This window comes from Xyrauchen texanus, chromosome 36, assembly GCF_025860055.1.
Source record: "Xyrauchen texanus isolate HMW12.3.18 chromosome 36, RBS_HiC_50CHRs, whole genome shotgun sequence".
NCBI classification, from domain to species: Eukaryota; Metazoa; Chordata; class Actinopteri; order Cypriniformes; family Catostomidae; genus Xyrauchen; species Xyrauchen texanus.
Window position 1 is genome coordinate 5,514,790 of NC_068311.1, and position 16,530 is coordinate 5,531,319.

The 16,530-nt window shown below is 37.2% G+C and overlaps 1 protein-coding gene across 2 annotated transcripts in view; it reads right to left on the minus strand.

Annotated features, from left to right (window-relative positions):
* LOC127630259 (ephexin-1-like) overlaps positions 1–16,530 on the minus strand; it is a 35,935-nt gene extending 19,405 nt beyond the window's left edge. Inside the window, exons 1-4 of one of the 2 annotated variants that reach the window (XM_052107750.1) lie at positions 15,937–16,530; positions 5,505–5,604; positions 2,778–2,981; positions 684–763 (exon numbers count right to left, since the gene is read on the minus strand). In XM_052107750.1, coding sequence (XP_051963710.1) covers positions 684–763; positions 2,778–2,981; positions 5,505–5,604; positions 15,937–16,171 — 619 coding nt within the window. In that variant the 5' untranslated portion in view covers positions 16,172–16,530. The remainder of the gene's footprint in view (positions 1–683; positions 764–2,777; positions 2,982–5,504; positions 5,605–15,936) is intronic. The other variant, XM_052107751.1, reaches the window with a different exon arrangement.

Genomic DNA, 16,530 nt, shown 5'->3' on the forward strand with positions numbered 1-16,530 from the left:
AGGGAAGGGAAGGGAAGGGAAGGGAAGAGGAAGAGAAGAGAAGAGAAGAGAAGAGAAGAGAAGAGAAGAGAAGAGAAGAGAAGAGAAGAGAAGAGAAGAGAGAAAAAGAGGTAGCGAAAGCTGATATGATAATAAAAAACTGCAAAAAATAACAAAATAGAATTACAATATTTGGAGAATGAGACAAAAAGAGAGAAATATAGAGTAGATTTGAGAAAGAGATTGGCTGGTAAGACTGGAAATATGAAGAGAGAAGAAATAAGCAGAGAGATTCAGATACATGAAGAGAGAAAAGTGACTTAGATACAGTAGATGATGAGGGAAATGGAGATGACACAAATTATGTTGCGTTGGCGAAGTAGCATAGCTCTCTTTTGCTGTTATTCCAGCATATATTTAAGAAGACAAAACCCACACACTCTGCCTGCCCTCATCCTACACATACACAAACACACATATGCAAACACACACACATACACACACTGGTCTCTCATACACATTCAATATATCCACACTGTCAATTAAGAAGTTTCACAGTTTAACTTCAGCAAACAAATTGTTCCAGCATTGTTGTTGTACATCAGTCTCCCTCTTTTTGTCTGTCTGTCTGTGTGTGTGTGTGTGTGTGTGTGTGTGTGTGTGTGTGTGTGTGTGTGTGTGTGTGTGTGTGTGTGTGTACTCACCAACATTTTTCACAATGTTGAGATTGCGGCAGGAACTCTGCACCGCTATCTTCTGTGGACTGTCACCATTCCTCGTCAACCTGAATACGGCAAAGAAAAATAAAGGCAAGAGGGTGAGAAAACAAGAACTAATATTTAGTGATCAGAAGTGATGACTGAAGTGAGGTAATGGTCAGGTTTAAGTGGTTTACGAGGACTTTTTTTAGGTTACAAACTGCTAATTACCAGGGTATTATGCTATAAATGTGGTTTATGAGGAGATTTCTAGTGTCCCCATAATTCAAATCACTTAAACTTACTAAACAATGTTTTATTTAAAATGTGTGTGTGTGTGTGTGTGTGTGTGTGTGTGTGTGTGTGTGTGTGTGTGTGTGTGTGTGTTTGTGTACAAAAAGGAGAACAAGTCACCCCTACAGCTGTTTAAGTCCTACTTTTGTTTCTAAATGAGTGGAATATTGGTTCCTCTGACTTTAATTCCAATTTAGTTTTATTTAACCCTGACAGACCTAAATAAGTCAAACCCATCAGCAGAGAAGCATGAATGCTATTTGAGGCTTCATGTAGGAGTATAAAAACAATATTAGAGAATGTAAATGGATAAATACACATATGCAATAACACATATCCTGTCTTACCTGGGATAATCCTGTCTATCCTATCTGCTATACTTTACATATAAATCGACAAATAAAATCATGCAATGACATATACATTTAAATATATATTTCAATATGGACCACATAATTTTATCACATTATAGAAAAAACTAAAACTGAGATTGAACAAAACCAATAATAAAGAGCCAATGTGACATTGTAAAAGTTCAAATCAATTGCTTTTTGTTTTAAATGATAAAACTACCTGTTATACATATATATGAAATGAAAGGGTGCTCTGGGCAAAAATGCCCCCATAATGAGTTCTTCTGTGTTTTATTTGTAAGATCTGATATATTTCTTCATATTCTATTCAAGGTGAGGTATGCATACTATTGCATAAAATCTAAGATATAATAATTCAGACTGAGAATATATGATCATAAATGTATAAAATTGAAGGATTTGACATTACTTTTCATATGATTAGGTCAAAAACTGTCCCTGAATATCAAATACAGTAGGCAAATATTGCTTCTTAATGGAACATTTAATTTCAGACACTGATATATACATATAGAAGTTTATACAGGGAAGAAAAACACCCTTGAGCAGCAGACAACACAAACATGCGTTACGTTCTTGCGTTCAAAACACTTGATGGAGCGCAAATGCGATCTAAGGGATCTTGAGATGTGTTTAAAGATTGAGTATTAAACTATATTTAACTTGACACAGTGACCTAAACATTTTATGTTTATGATGCAACGAACCCGAGACGCTACACAAGCATGTCTGACGCAGGTGTAAATTGACGGGTCCTTAAACAAGCCCTCATAATAAATCTCCAACTGATTGACAAATTCACTTGTGTAATGGATTGTTGTGAATGTATGCCAATGATTGGATTATGATCAATAATATGGTAGTAAACAATACATTGTATTCTAAAGCCGCTTTTTGTATTGTTATCAATGATTAACTCTTCTGCTACAAGAATGTAATGCATTTTAATTATCTGAATATTTTTGTTATTTTATATATGTATATCTATTTTTAAATATTTAAAGATAACTATGTATCATTATTTCATCATTATATATTGAATTATATTTATATGAGTGGCTTTCTCAGCAAATATTTGTATATGCGATTAATCGCGATTAATTAATCGGGACACCATGTAATTAATTCGATTAAAAATTGTAAACGATTGACAGCCCTAATATATATATTATATATATCAGTATATATTTAAATATATATTTAAATATATTTACTGTACACATGCACAAACAAATACATTTGTACACAAACTTGTATTATTTAAAGTGAATCCTTTACATTCTGAAAAAATACAACTTTTTGCAAATAAACTTTTACAACAATAAAGTGTCCCGATTGTTCCCTGATCTATGCTTCTCTCTCTCTCTCTCTCTCTCTCTCTCTCTCTCTCTCTCTCTCTCTCTCTCTCTCTCTCTCTCTCTCTCTGTCTTACCGGAGAGTGATGTTGTCAGGGTCGGCAGTGTTATGAGAGTCATTGTCCTGCACCGTGCAGGCACTTGTTGTCCGTTCACTCAGCTCTTCCATTTCTTGTCTACGCGACCAATCTCCCGGAGTCGCTAACGGAGACCGAGACCGAGTTCCTCCCAGAACAGTACTCCCGTTGCTCAGCAACGAGATTCCAGAGTGAGAAGGTGGACTTATAAAGATATATAAAGTATATATTTAAATAATCAGAGATTTCAAGAAACAGACACAAAAATATTAAACAAATACTGAATCCCCACTCAGAGATGTGGATTCCAACACACCACTCACACACACACACACACAGTAAATACTCTTTTGGACATTGTTGACAACATACACACACAGAATCACGCCCAAACACAAACTCTCCCACCCACACACACCTAGACAAATCCTCACATTCTCTCATCCTGAGTAAATGATACGATTCAGAGTTGAATCATACATCACACCACACATTAACTCACACAAACACCCAATCACACACCAACAGAATGTTAAAGAGATAGATAGACAGACAGCTAGACAGGCAGACAGACAGACAGGCAGGCAGACAGACAGACATACAGACAGACACGCTTCATAAAAGCTACTCAGCAATCAGAATTTTCCAATCAGAATATAATTTGTAACAAGGTCTTGATTAATGTTCACACACTGATGAGTGAAATGTGTAGACATACATATGTGTGATTTAAGGAAAACAAGAGAAATAGATAAAGTGAGCAAAAGATAAGGAGAGAGAGAGAGACTGTATAAAAAAATGTATGATTACATTTTCACATACTGAATGACTGTATGTTTGTGAGGCAGTAAGTTACAGAGAGATATCGAATAGTTTATGTTGCTTGGTTTGTGTGCTTACAGTTTTTGTTGATTGCGAAAACACATTTCATGGAACAATTCACAATTTTCTTGAAACTATAAACACAATACCAAAACTACAAATCAATTTGTACTACCATGTCAAAATGAAATATTTCACTCAAAAACATATTTTCTCCCTTCAAAATGAAACATTGACCAGCAAAAACTGGGGAGAATTGGGGGCCTGGGTAGGTCAGTGAGTAAAGACACAGACTACCACACCTGGAGTCATGAGTTCAAATCCAGGGTGTGCTGAGTGAATCCAGCCAGATCTCCTAAGCAACCAAATTGGCCCGGTTGCTAGGGTGGGTAGAGTCACATGAGGTAACATCCTCATGGTCGCTATAATGTGGTTCGCTCTTGCTGCGGCGCGTGGTGAGTTGTGCATGAATGCCGTGGAGAATAGCGCAAAGCCTCCACATGCGCAAGGTCTCCACGGTAACGTGCTCAACAAGCCACGTTATAAGATGCACGGATGAATCTTGATTCTCCGCCATCAAGATTCATCCTCTGTCACTACGCCATCACAAGGACTTATTGGGAATTGGGCACTCCAAATTGGGGAGAGAAAAAAAATCAACAAGGGAAAATTTTGGAGGTAAGAATGTAAATGTTTTTGAGGTTATATCATATTGCATAAAATATGGAAGTGTGAAGGTAAACACCGTAAGACGTTTCTGTCAAACGTTTATTTGACAGAAGCCAACATTACAGAACTGTAAAGTGATGCCGTGTGAAAAGCACTGTCAAAAAGACAATTTTGTTGCAGTGACAAAATGTTTCAATGTCCAAAGAAATTAGCAAAATGAGGAATATATTATACTGTAAAACGGTAAGTAGAGTTGGCACACCAAAAAATCATACAGTACTACTCTGCCTTGTCAAATACCCCACAGTTCTTGCAGAAATACAGCACATTACAGCAGAACATACACAGACATAAGCAGACATACATTTTCATAAATTATCAATAAAAGTGTCAGTAACATATGATACAGTACATCACATAGCCTGTATATTACCTATTATAATACATGGCCTCTAACCTGCAGTAATGTAGTATAGTAATGGTGTAGGTTACCTTACATAAGCTTAAGTCTAAAGCATATTGCAGTAACTGTAGTTAGGCTACCTTGTCTATCTTGTTTTCTTGTCTGAAGGTTTGACTGATAGATATAACAGTAAATCAACTTATTGTTCAGCATTGTGATACCATGCACAAGTGCCTGTATACACAGCAGTCAACCACAATAGAAATATCATCTGGGACATTTGTTCTTCTCCCCTTCCTCTACCTCTTTGTCTCCATCTCTATTTCGCTGCCTTTCAGCTCTTCAAACATTGTTGGGATCCATTTTCCCCCAAAGTATATAATCACCTGTGGCCCTTTTTATTTATTTTTACTTTTTAGTTTATGAGATTCTGACGTGTAAAAAAAATTAGCTAATTAGTGTTTACAAATGTAGAAATCAGTGTTAACAGTGAATTATGAGATATATTTTTAAAAAAGTATTTTCGGTAGAGTTTTGCAGAAGCTGTGAATTGAGTTTATAGTTTAGAGAAATGTGTTTTTTTTTGTCGAGAATTTAATTATAATAATGGTTTGCGGAATTAGGCCATCAGAATAAGTTATTTTGTGTTAGCAATCGAGAAAAACTGTAATAAACAAACTAAATTAGGTTTTAACTAGAATGCAAAAAGTCTCTGTGAGGGTTAGGTTTAGGGGATGGAAAATATCATTACCTCAGTATCAAACAAAAGAAGTCAATGGAAAGTCCCCAACAGGGCAGATAAAACAAACATGTGTGCGTCTGTATGTACTTACTGGTGCATTCTGGGAGAGAGGGGGGATTGATATGCCGCAGACGGGCTGAGCCTATTGCAGGAGGCGGGGTCCACAGCTAGTTTGGGAGAGGAGGAGGGGCCTAATTGAGAGAAAGTGGAGGAGCTTAGGTTGATGATGAATGTATGGAACAGAATTTAATTGAACAAAATCAGTCTCGCATGAGTTCCAGAGACTAATGCAAAAGTGTGTTAAAGTGTTCAAGATGAAAGAAAATAATACATCAAAATCAGATACATTATATGGCATCATTTATCATATGACCTTTTATGGCATCATATATCAATAAATACCCACAAGGGTAGAGCATGGCACCAACAGCGCCAAGGTCATGGGTTTCATTCCCAGGTAAACCACAGAATGGTAAGAGGTAAATCCTGAATGCACTGAAAGTTGAATTAGATAAAAGTGTCTGCCAAACTAATAAATGCAAATGCATCAGAATCAATTAAAATTGCTTGTTTGTTTGACTAAGAAATATTTTGGAATTGAATTGAGCTGGATAGAGAAAGTAACTGATTACAGAAATAATAACATACTGGTCATTCCTTGAATGTTACCACACACAGACTTACACACAAATACATATAAACACAGAGGGCCCATTGTGAATGCTGGCTGTGCTGCCTGAAACGTTGTGGGCACTGGAATGTCTATCTGGGGCCTCAAATGGAGCTTTCAATGTGTGTGTGTTTTGAGAAAGTGAGTTCAGTTTCCCCCTGAATTTGTCTCCTCTGCAAATTCTGAAGTCCCACTAACAAAAGGTGCTTCTGAAATGCTTCATTAACTCCTTACAACATCTCCCTTTTCTGCTCTTTTGACCGAGTGGCTTCCTGTTCACTCATAGTAGAGTGTAGTGTTTGCAATGGTTCCACAAAAATTAAAAGTTTGTCATCATTTACACACCCTCATTTTGTTCCAAGCCTGTATGACTTTTTCTGAGAAACACGAAAGGAGATGTTTGGCAGAATGACAACATCAGTCACCATTCACTTTCATTGCATCTTTTTATTTATTTATTTATTTTTTATCCCATTTTCTCACAATTTGGAATGCCCAGTTCCCACTGTCCTCTTAGGGGGGGGTTACTCACCTCAATCCGGACAAGTCGCAGTTGCCTCTACTTCTGAGACAGTCAATCCGCGCATCTTATCACGTGGCTCGTTGTGCATGACACCGCTGAGACGCCCACCATGTGGAAGCTCATGCTACTCTCCACGATCCACGCACAACTTACCATGCACCCCATTGAGAACGAGAACCACTAATCGCGACTACGAGGAGGTTACACCATGTGACTCCACCCACCCTAGCAACCGGGCCAATTCGGTTGCTTAGGAGACCTGGCAGGAGTCAACTTTTGTTGCATCTTTATTCCCTACAATAAAAGTGAATGGGACAGTAAGTTTGTAACATTCAGCCTTTTGTGTTCCATGGAAGAAAGAAAGTCATATAGGTTTGCAAAAACATGAGGGTGACTAAAAGACAGAATTTTCATATTTAGGCAAAGCATCTTTTTGAGAATAAGACACAAGAACCAAGAGCCCAGTTAAACCACTGGTTGTGCACTTGTGAGTTAACTAGGTATGATCAGGAAGATCATAAAGCATGTTTGTCTGAGTCCTTAGATAAATATTGATTCTTGTGTCATCAATACAACTCTGATGTGCATCTGACAGACTTGTCCAGGAATGCAGAACTTGAACTGCTACAAATTCCACAGGTGTAAAGTGTATTTGATAATAAATGTATCTGACCTTAGTTGTAAATGTGTACCATTTGTGACATTGGACATCTCCACTTTCACATTCTTCTACTTTGGTTTTTGGCACTTTGTATTCTTTGTGCATTTTGTGGGCAGGGAAGAGAATTTATGGTAAAAAAATATATATTTTTTTTTTAAAAAGTACTTAAATATTGATCTGTTTCTCACCCACAACTATCAAATCTCTTCTGAAGATATGGATTTAACCCCTGGAGTTTTATGGATTACTTTTATGCTGCCTTTAAATGCTTTTGGGCCTTCAAAGTTTTGGTCACCATTCACTTGCATTGTATGGACCTACAAAGCTGAGATGTTCTTCTAAAAATCTTCATTTGTGTTCAGCAAATTAAAGAAAGTCATACACATCTGGGATGGCATTAGGGTGAGGAAAAGATGAGAGAATTTACATTTTTGGGTGAACTATCCCTTTAAGCTTTGTCATGTAACTCGTACTGCACTGTTTATGTAACAGACATGAACGATAACTCGAATAGTGTTTACTGTTGAGAAGTTTACTATAACTTTTCTAGGCAATCACACTCACAGTTTTCACTTGGCAGACAATAAAATATCTCTTAGATGTACATTTTAGGAGACTTGAATATTACAGAGACTTGAGGGTGGGCCTTTATTTCTATTAGCGCTTTAAAATAACTTTCATTAATATCATTAAGATACATTGTTACATTATATGATACTTAACAGATCTTTAGTTAATGTACATTGAAACAGAACTAACAGTCAGTTGATAGGCCTATGGGTATTTTAATGACTAATGCTATTACTGTATTTAGAGAGAGTGGCAGATGGCCAGTTTTAAAATATAAATATAGTACAATTTAATGATGTGCACAAAACTGCACAAATTTAATTAACAAACTTTTTTTAGTTTTAGCTTTTAATTTTATCAGCTGATTAATCCGTCTGGACAATATGTTTGTATATTTCTAGTTAAAAATGTCATGAAACTTGTAATGACACATTTCATATTTGACTGCACAGGAATTGATCTGTAAAGCATTATATAGACTAATGTTAATTATCTATTAATGAAAGTTATTATAAAATATTACCAGAAGTGACTTGTTTTCTCATTAATCTTGCTGCACTCTGTTATCTTCTGTCTTGCATGATTACTTCCTCACCTGTCAGAGACCAGATCTTATATTTAGCCTATATGCGAGGAGAGAGAGAGAGAGAGAGGAGAGAGAGAGGAGAGAGAGAGAGAGAGAGAGAGAGAGAGAGAGAGTCTCTTTTTCTTAGATTTTGATCAGAATGCCAAACCAAACCTGACTGACTAACTAACTAACTGATCTCATGCTGACAATAGCAGATATGTCATACAGAGGTCAAAGAACTCTCAAACAAAACAAACAATGAACAAAAAAACCCCAAAAAAAACACAGATTAAATTAAGTCAATGTGTTATTCCGCATCATGGCACTAAATTTATTTTATGGTTGCGCATTGGTTAATAATTTGCTTTAAACCCAGTTTGCAATAGTGTCACCAGATTTCGAGCGCCACAGTGAAATTAGGATGTTTTTCCAGCGGTCCCTATAGCTTGAGAGAAACCTGTAATTATGCATGCAGAGAATGGTGTTGTGTACTATGCATTGTTTGAAGAACTAAAAAAATATACGGCACATTGACTACGTATGGTGCACCACATTGCTGGACTGAGAAGTCGACTTAAAACTCGAGTTTTGAAAATCAATCATGTTTTGTGATGTTAATACTTTAGATACACTGCATTTCCGCCCTATAGTCATGCATTATATAATATACACTACCAGTCAAAAGTTGGGACACACCCACATTGTTTTTCTATTATCAATATCCATATTTTAGAATAATAGAGGATATCAAAACATCTATATCACAAATGGAAGCATGCTAAATAAATCAAGACTTTCATATTTTGGCTTCTTCACTCTGGGTATTCATGAGGTGCCATCTGTGATGTTTATTAAGTTCCCATGTATACTTAGCACTTTTAGGCATAAGCCTTTCCATTTTTAAGGTCATGAGAAACATGAATTCAGTCAAGTGTTTTGAAACGTTTGACTGGTTGTGTACGTATATTGATGGATGTGGCATAAAGTCTGAGTTTTTAGGTTTCATGAACCCCACCTTGTTTTATTGTTGTGGACTTTATGTATAAATAAACATTGACAATGCATGTCTTTTAAAGGAATTGTTTCCTGGTCCATTCAAGTGCTTGAGTGTGTATGTCTGTCGGTGTAGAGTAACAATGCCACCTAGACTTTATACAGTGAGACTGGGGGTTTACTATACAGACTGTGTACATTGTTGTTCATGTTTTTTGTTAATGTCTTTTATTTTGGAAGTTTAGTTCCTGTTTTATAGTCATATGTTCCATATCATGTGATTCCCTGGTTCCATGTCAAGTCATGTGATCATCCTGTTTCATTAGTTTATTGTCTTGTTATCTTGTTTATAGTACTGTCTGTTCATTGGTTGTATTGTTACACTTGTCCATGTATTTATACCCTCTTTGCCTTGGTCCTTGGTCAGGTATTGTTGGAAGTTTAGTTTATATTTATGATTTGTTTCACGTTTGGATTTACGGTTGTTGGATTTCACTTATGTAATTAAACTGCATCTGGGTTCTAACATCATCATCAACTTGGTTAGCCTGTCTTTGCCAGCAACGTTACAGTACACTGCACTAAAATTAACTAATGAAGCATTACAAAACACAGACACATTTACTTTTATAATTACCAGATGAACAGGCTCCAACCACACTCCCCATATGACTCTGTGCATTCACACCAAACAGTCAGTGTGTGTAAAAAAGATGTGACAAATTCCAGAAGAGCTTCACATGGACACTATACATTCACAAACACACACACATACACACACCAGTCACAGACATGTGCAATAATCAAACCAGAGAGCATGACTTGATCACAATTACTCAGCAGACACTGAGAGCACAGCGTTATCTCGACTACAGCTGAGAATATTTGTCAATTCACTGAAATGTTGAGTTTAAAACAAACCATGGGGTTCTTAAACATCACACATATACGTTGTAGACCTAAATAGACCTTTGGCATAATGTTGATTTCCACAAAAATGTATTTCAACTAGTTCAAAAAAAAAAGAAGCAAAATTCGAGGTTACAGTGAAGCACTTAAAATGGAAGTGAATGGGGCCAATTTTTGGATGGTTTCAAGGTGGAAATTTGAAGCTTGTTATTATTTAAAAATGCTCTTATCTCTTCAGTTACAGTATAACTAGTGTATTATTTGAGCTGTAAAGTTGTTTAAATTGTTGTTTTTGTGAGATTACAGGGTTTATGGTATTATGTCATCATCATGGCAACGAAGTTGTCCATCCATCCATCCATCCATCTTCAACCGCTTATCCGAAGTCGGGTCGCGGGGGCAGCTGCTCCAGCAGGGGGCCCCAAACTTCCCTATCCCGAGCCACATTAACCAACTCTGACTGGGGGACCCCGAGGCGTTCCCAGGCCAGTGTGGAGATGTAATCTCTCCACCTAGTCCTGGGTCTTCCCCCAGGCCTCCTCCCAGCTGGACGTGCCTGAAACACCTCCCTAGGGAGTCGGCCAGGGGGCATCCTTACCAGATGCCCAAACCACCTCAACTGACTCCTTTCAACGCAAAGGAGCAGCGGCTCTACTCCGAGCTCCTCACGGATGACTGAGCTCCACACCCTATCTCTAAGGGAGAAGCCCGCCACCCTTCTGAGGAAGCCCATTTCGGCCGCTTGTACTCGCGACCTAGTTCTTTCGGTCATGACCCAGCCTTCATGACCATAGGTGAGGGTAGGAACAAAAATTGGCCGGTAGATCGAGAGCTTTGCCTTTCGGCTCAGCTCTCTTTTCGTGACAACGGTGCGATAGAGTGAGTGCAATACCGAAGTTGTAACATTGGAAATAACTTAAATACACAAAAAAGGCTAGTACGCTATTTTATCACACAATATTGTTTACATCTTGTGGCTATACTTTTAAAACAGTGAATATTTTAACATTTATGGATTGGTCCCATTCATTTCCATTTGAAGTGCATCTCTGTAACCCAGATTTGTGCTTTTTTTTTTTTTAAGAAAATTAATTGTTGTGGTAATTAATGTTATGCCACAAATGCTGTCGATTGACCGTAACTTGTCACCCAGAACAATCCTTAAATGGCATTTGCTAAGGAGACAAAATCACTATTATTATTGCACATATTTATGGTTAAATATTTGAAGAAATCATGTGACTAATAAATGCCTGTATGATTTCATCTGGTAAATTATACAACAGGCAAATAAATCGTATAAACTAACATTAAGGGAATGACCAAATCACGAATATCACAAGGTTTCTTTTGACTTGGGCAAGAATGCAACCACCTACAGTAGCAACCAAAGAGATAATAAAACACATAGCATTTACCTGTCAACCACCCACACCACCTTATGCATCATGGCATTTTATTTTGTATTTTTTTTAGAAAATGTAAAAATCTAGTTTCATTTTCAGCACAGCCAAATAAAGATATCTTTGATAAAAAAAACATTTACATTTTTTTAAAAACGTGGTTGATGGTGACGTTCAGCAAACATGCAAAGAGAGACATCCCTTTGTTTGTGTTTTTTGAGGCTAAGCTCTATTCAAAGCATGATTGCAGTATATTTAGGCCAATTAAAACTGCTTTTGCTGAAAAAACAGGTGAGGTACAGTATCAAACCATCAGTCAGATAAAATTCAAAAGATACCGTATGCACCAATATGCTTGCATGTCAAGGACTTCACACAACGTTGGGTTTAATGTGTAAATGGGTGACGTTGAAGGAACTAAAATATCTTGTAAAGCATACAGAGGAAATCCACTGACAGTTGAAATACACTGTATATAATATTTTGCCAGAAAACCTACAGAAAAGTGCTTAATATGGACCTAAATTTATTATTTTTAAATTAGTTAAAGGAGCATTCGTGGTTCAATACAAGTTAAGCTCAATTGACAGCATTTGTTGTGGCATAATGTTGATTACCACAAAATTAATTTCAACTCATCCTTCCTTTTCTTTAAAAAAAGGAAAAATCGTGGTTACAGTGAGGCATTGACTTACACTTACAAAGTCAAATATATGATTTAATATGAATAAACTGAATAAACCTGGTTACATTAGGCTACAACATCAAAAACAATTTAGAGGTCAGATCTCTCACGATTTGTTGGCAGTAGCAGGACCCAAACGCAAAGTGTAAAAAACCAAAATGGTTTATTAATTCAAAAAGACAAAAACAAACAAAAACTACCCTGTAGGGGAAACCACAGTCCATGGCGGTAACACACAGATGGGCTGGAGCAAAACGGGGCAGAACACAAGACCGACAGGAACCGAATGGATGAATGAACAGGACTCAAGCACAAGACCAACAGACAATACAAACTGGCACTGGACAGCACAAACGAGGAGACTAAAATAGGGAGAGCCATCAGGAGAGAAAACGGGGAGAACAGGTGTCACAGATGATCGGCTAACAAGGTGATCAGTTAGACAAGGCAACAGGGCTGTGATCACATGTGGCACCAGTAAAACAAAGATAGAGAGAGACATAAGGCGGGCATGACACAAGACTGAGAGGCACGTTGCAAAACAAACCCACATGCTCTCACAAGACACAGACACCCGAATGGCACAAGCGCATATCGCCAAGACAATAGGTTACATGCACTCATGCCAACTGACAGATAAGACGAGAGAATGCACAGCAACGTCAACAAGGCAATGCCATGCATTCTCATACTAGACAAAGCCTGAGCATACATCTCGAGGCAAACACCACGTGATGCATGCAACAGGCAGGACACTCGACCCGGGCATGCAGTACAAAACAAGCACAACGTGTGTCCTCGATTGCGAGAAATAGACACAGAATATTGACACGGGTGCACCCCGCCGATATGGCATAAGCGCAATGCACTAACACCAATAACGGACAAGACATGTTGCATGAGCGTCCAGATCACGAAACTAAAACTGAAACCGAACCAGATAGAGAATTCAGGATCCAGACACCATGCTCCAGACATGAAACAAGACCGACTGAATCGTGCACAGCAGGGAAACCACAACCCAAGCCGTGCGCTCACACAAAGACAGAAAACAAAACACAAGACAGACATAGAACAATGATGTCACAATCCTGTCACACAAAAAACCCAGACTGACAGACTGACAGGACCGTGACAAGATCAGGCAGAAATCCTTCCTGAAGGTAACAACTGCTTATTTTCACTTTTTATAGTATAACAACTATGTGGCCATTATGAAAGTCAAATAAAAAATGCCAATCCTAATACCCTTTGCAAAATATATGAATGCTTTTATTGATTTGTCAAACTGACCATCAAAAACAGGCCCAGTTTCATAGTCCATTCAGAGTCCATGTATCCAAAAGGAAATTGACCAGTTTGCCTATTTCTAAATTCTGAGTGTCTTTAATCAGGGAAGACGGTTGTGTCATTCTAAAGGTTGTGAAAGTTTTTAAGGCTGATTGTTTTCCCAAACATCTGATATGATAGGGTAATGGACTTTATACCTATGGACTGCAATTGAAAACAAAAAGCTTTTTGTTATAAAAAGGCATTTTAGAAATACCCTATTATTCTCAGGGGTATTTGTCACCAATGATTATTTATTCTGCAACCAAAAGTGTTCAACGACAGGGGGTGACCGATATAAATTGAGAGTAGTATATTCAGCAGGTCATGTGATCTCAACATGGTAGCCACCAAGATGGGGCACTAGAATATAACATAGACTATAAAACAGCTTTTTAAGGCCACTGATATTCTTCATGTCATGTGAGTGTGTTCACATTGGTCATTAGTACTGGTACTATTAATTTCTTTAAGTGTAAAACAAGATGGAAAGAATAACATAGTGCACCTTTAAAATTCAACAATGTGCAACATGTTTGTTAAAACGTTCATAAAAATGCAAGAGCCATTCAAGGCTTATTCAGACAATCATGCTGGGTTCAAGAGGATGAGTATTGAGTTATACTGATGAAAGGGATGTCAGTCGCATTGTTCATGGGTTTAAAGTCAGACATGGAAATAATAGGTCTAGGCTTTCAGGGGGAACACCACAGTGACATCTTTGATCCTGCTCTCTATACACAAGAAAAACACAAACTCATCAACAGAGCATCAAACAAGGAAATCATGAATTAATCTGTCATTCATTTTACACAGAATGCACTGGTCAATTTAACATCAGTAATGTGAAAGAACAAATTATCAAGAAATATGCTCATAAAACATGTGCACACACACACCTAATTGTCAGATAGTGAACAATTAAACCAGTTTCTCGAGTTTCGACTGCTTTGCAATTTACCGCAGGGCAAAATCATCTGCTTTCTTTCTCTTGCTAAACAAATCACCAGCTTTTCCATTTTTCACTTGAACCACTTGACTGTAAATTCATAATTGTGTATAATGATTCAACTGTATTAAAATACCTATTAAAAACAGCTGCCACTCATGAGCTTTCGCAGTGAAACCCTAGAATCACAAATACTAGCAAATGTCAAAATAATCAAATATGTTTCCTTGTTTTCATTACAAAGACGTAGTACTACAAACTTCAAAAGTACTACCGGGTTCAATACCAGTTTAGCACAATAGACAGCATTATTAACATTATTGATTACCACAAAAATTAATTTCGGCTTGTCCCTCCTCCTCTTAAAAAACAAAAGAAGCAAAAATCTGGGTTCCAGTTTGGTACTTACAAATGGAAGTGAATAGGGCAAATTGGTAAATGTTAAAATACCCACTGTTTCAAAAGTATAGCTTCAAGACATACTTTTAGTGTGATAAAATCAATTACTAAGCATCCTGTGTAAATATATCCAATTTTGCAACTTTGTTGTCATGACAATGTAATGTCAACAAACCATAAAACCCTAAAATGATACCCATAAAAACTTTACAGCTCAAATAATACAGAAGTTTTGACAGAAGAATTAATGCAAGTGCTTTTATCAAATTATAAGATTCGCATTTCTGTGTTAAACCCTCCAAAAAATTGGCCCCATTCACTTTCATTGTAAGTGCCTCACTGTAACCTTGATTTTTGCTTTTTTTAAAGAAAAGGAGGGACGAGTCAAAATAATTTGTTTGTGGTTATCAACAATATTCCACAAATGTTGTCAATTGAGATGATATGATAACTTCTTTTCTACCCGGAATATTCCTTTAATGGTGTAAAACTGCTCTTGAGTTTAAGGTTTTTTTTATTTTGTTTTGTTTCTTTCATTTGTGATTTTCATTTGACATAGCGCACAGTTTGAACCACACTTCACAAACCACAGCAAATTGTGTTTTTCAAAATAAAAAGAACAATGCTGTACTCTGTTTAGACCAACTACATTTGCTAGGCAACGCTTGTATTACAAAGTTATCAGTTTCAGTAGCATAAGTTGTATTTCATAACCGGTTAATACTCAAAAAATGTAAGCCCAAGAATTCAAAATGTACTCTTAAAACAAATAGGTTGTATATACAGTCAATGCACACTATAAATTAAAAGGTTTAATATAGGTAAAATATGAAAAATGAAAGAGAAAAAAAGTTGTATTCTTACTTTCTGCCTGTTCTGAAGATGAGGATAACTTTTTCTTTCTCATTGAGCGGTAAAAACGTGAATTCCTGCGAATTGGAGCTCTGGATAATGCATCCTCATCGTCATCATCTTCATCTGGACTAGCCAGGTGGGCCGGAGGCATCCGAGATTTGGGGGCCTCTTGAGTCTTGAAACCCCATTTTCCTCGGAAAAGGGCTGTCATCGCCACGGTGATGCCCTCAGAGCCCAGCGACATCAGCTAACAATAACAGTATCCAGGCATTCATGGAATAATCCCAATCTGAAACACACAGCAGGAATTCCCATCCAGATCGAAGTTTTACACAATGACAATCCCACAGTCAAAGTGTTTTACAACTTGTCAGGATAATCAGCTCTCAGTACAATCCTCTCAATTCTCTTTTCTAGTTCTTTTTCCTTTGCCTGGGGGGTAGTTATGTTGTTTATAACTCCTGACTTTGTCAAGCTTAGTATTTCTGTTCTCTCTCTCTCTTTCTGTCTGTCTACCTATCTCTCACTCTCTCTCTGAATCCTCTCCTATCTTCAAATCACAAACCTGTCCTCTGCCCTCTCAGTGTCAAAGTTCTCCCACCT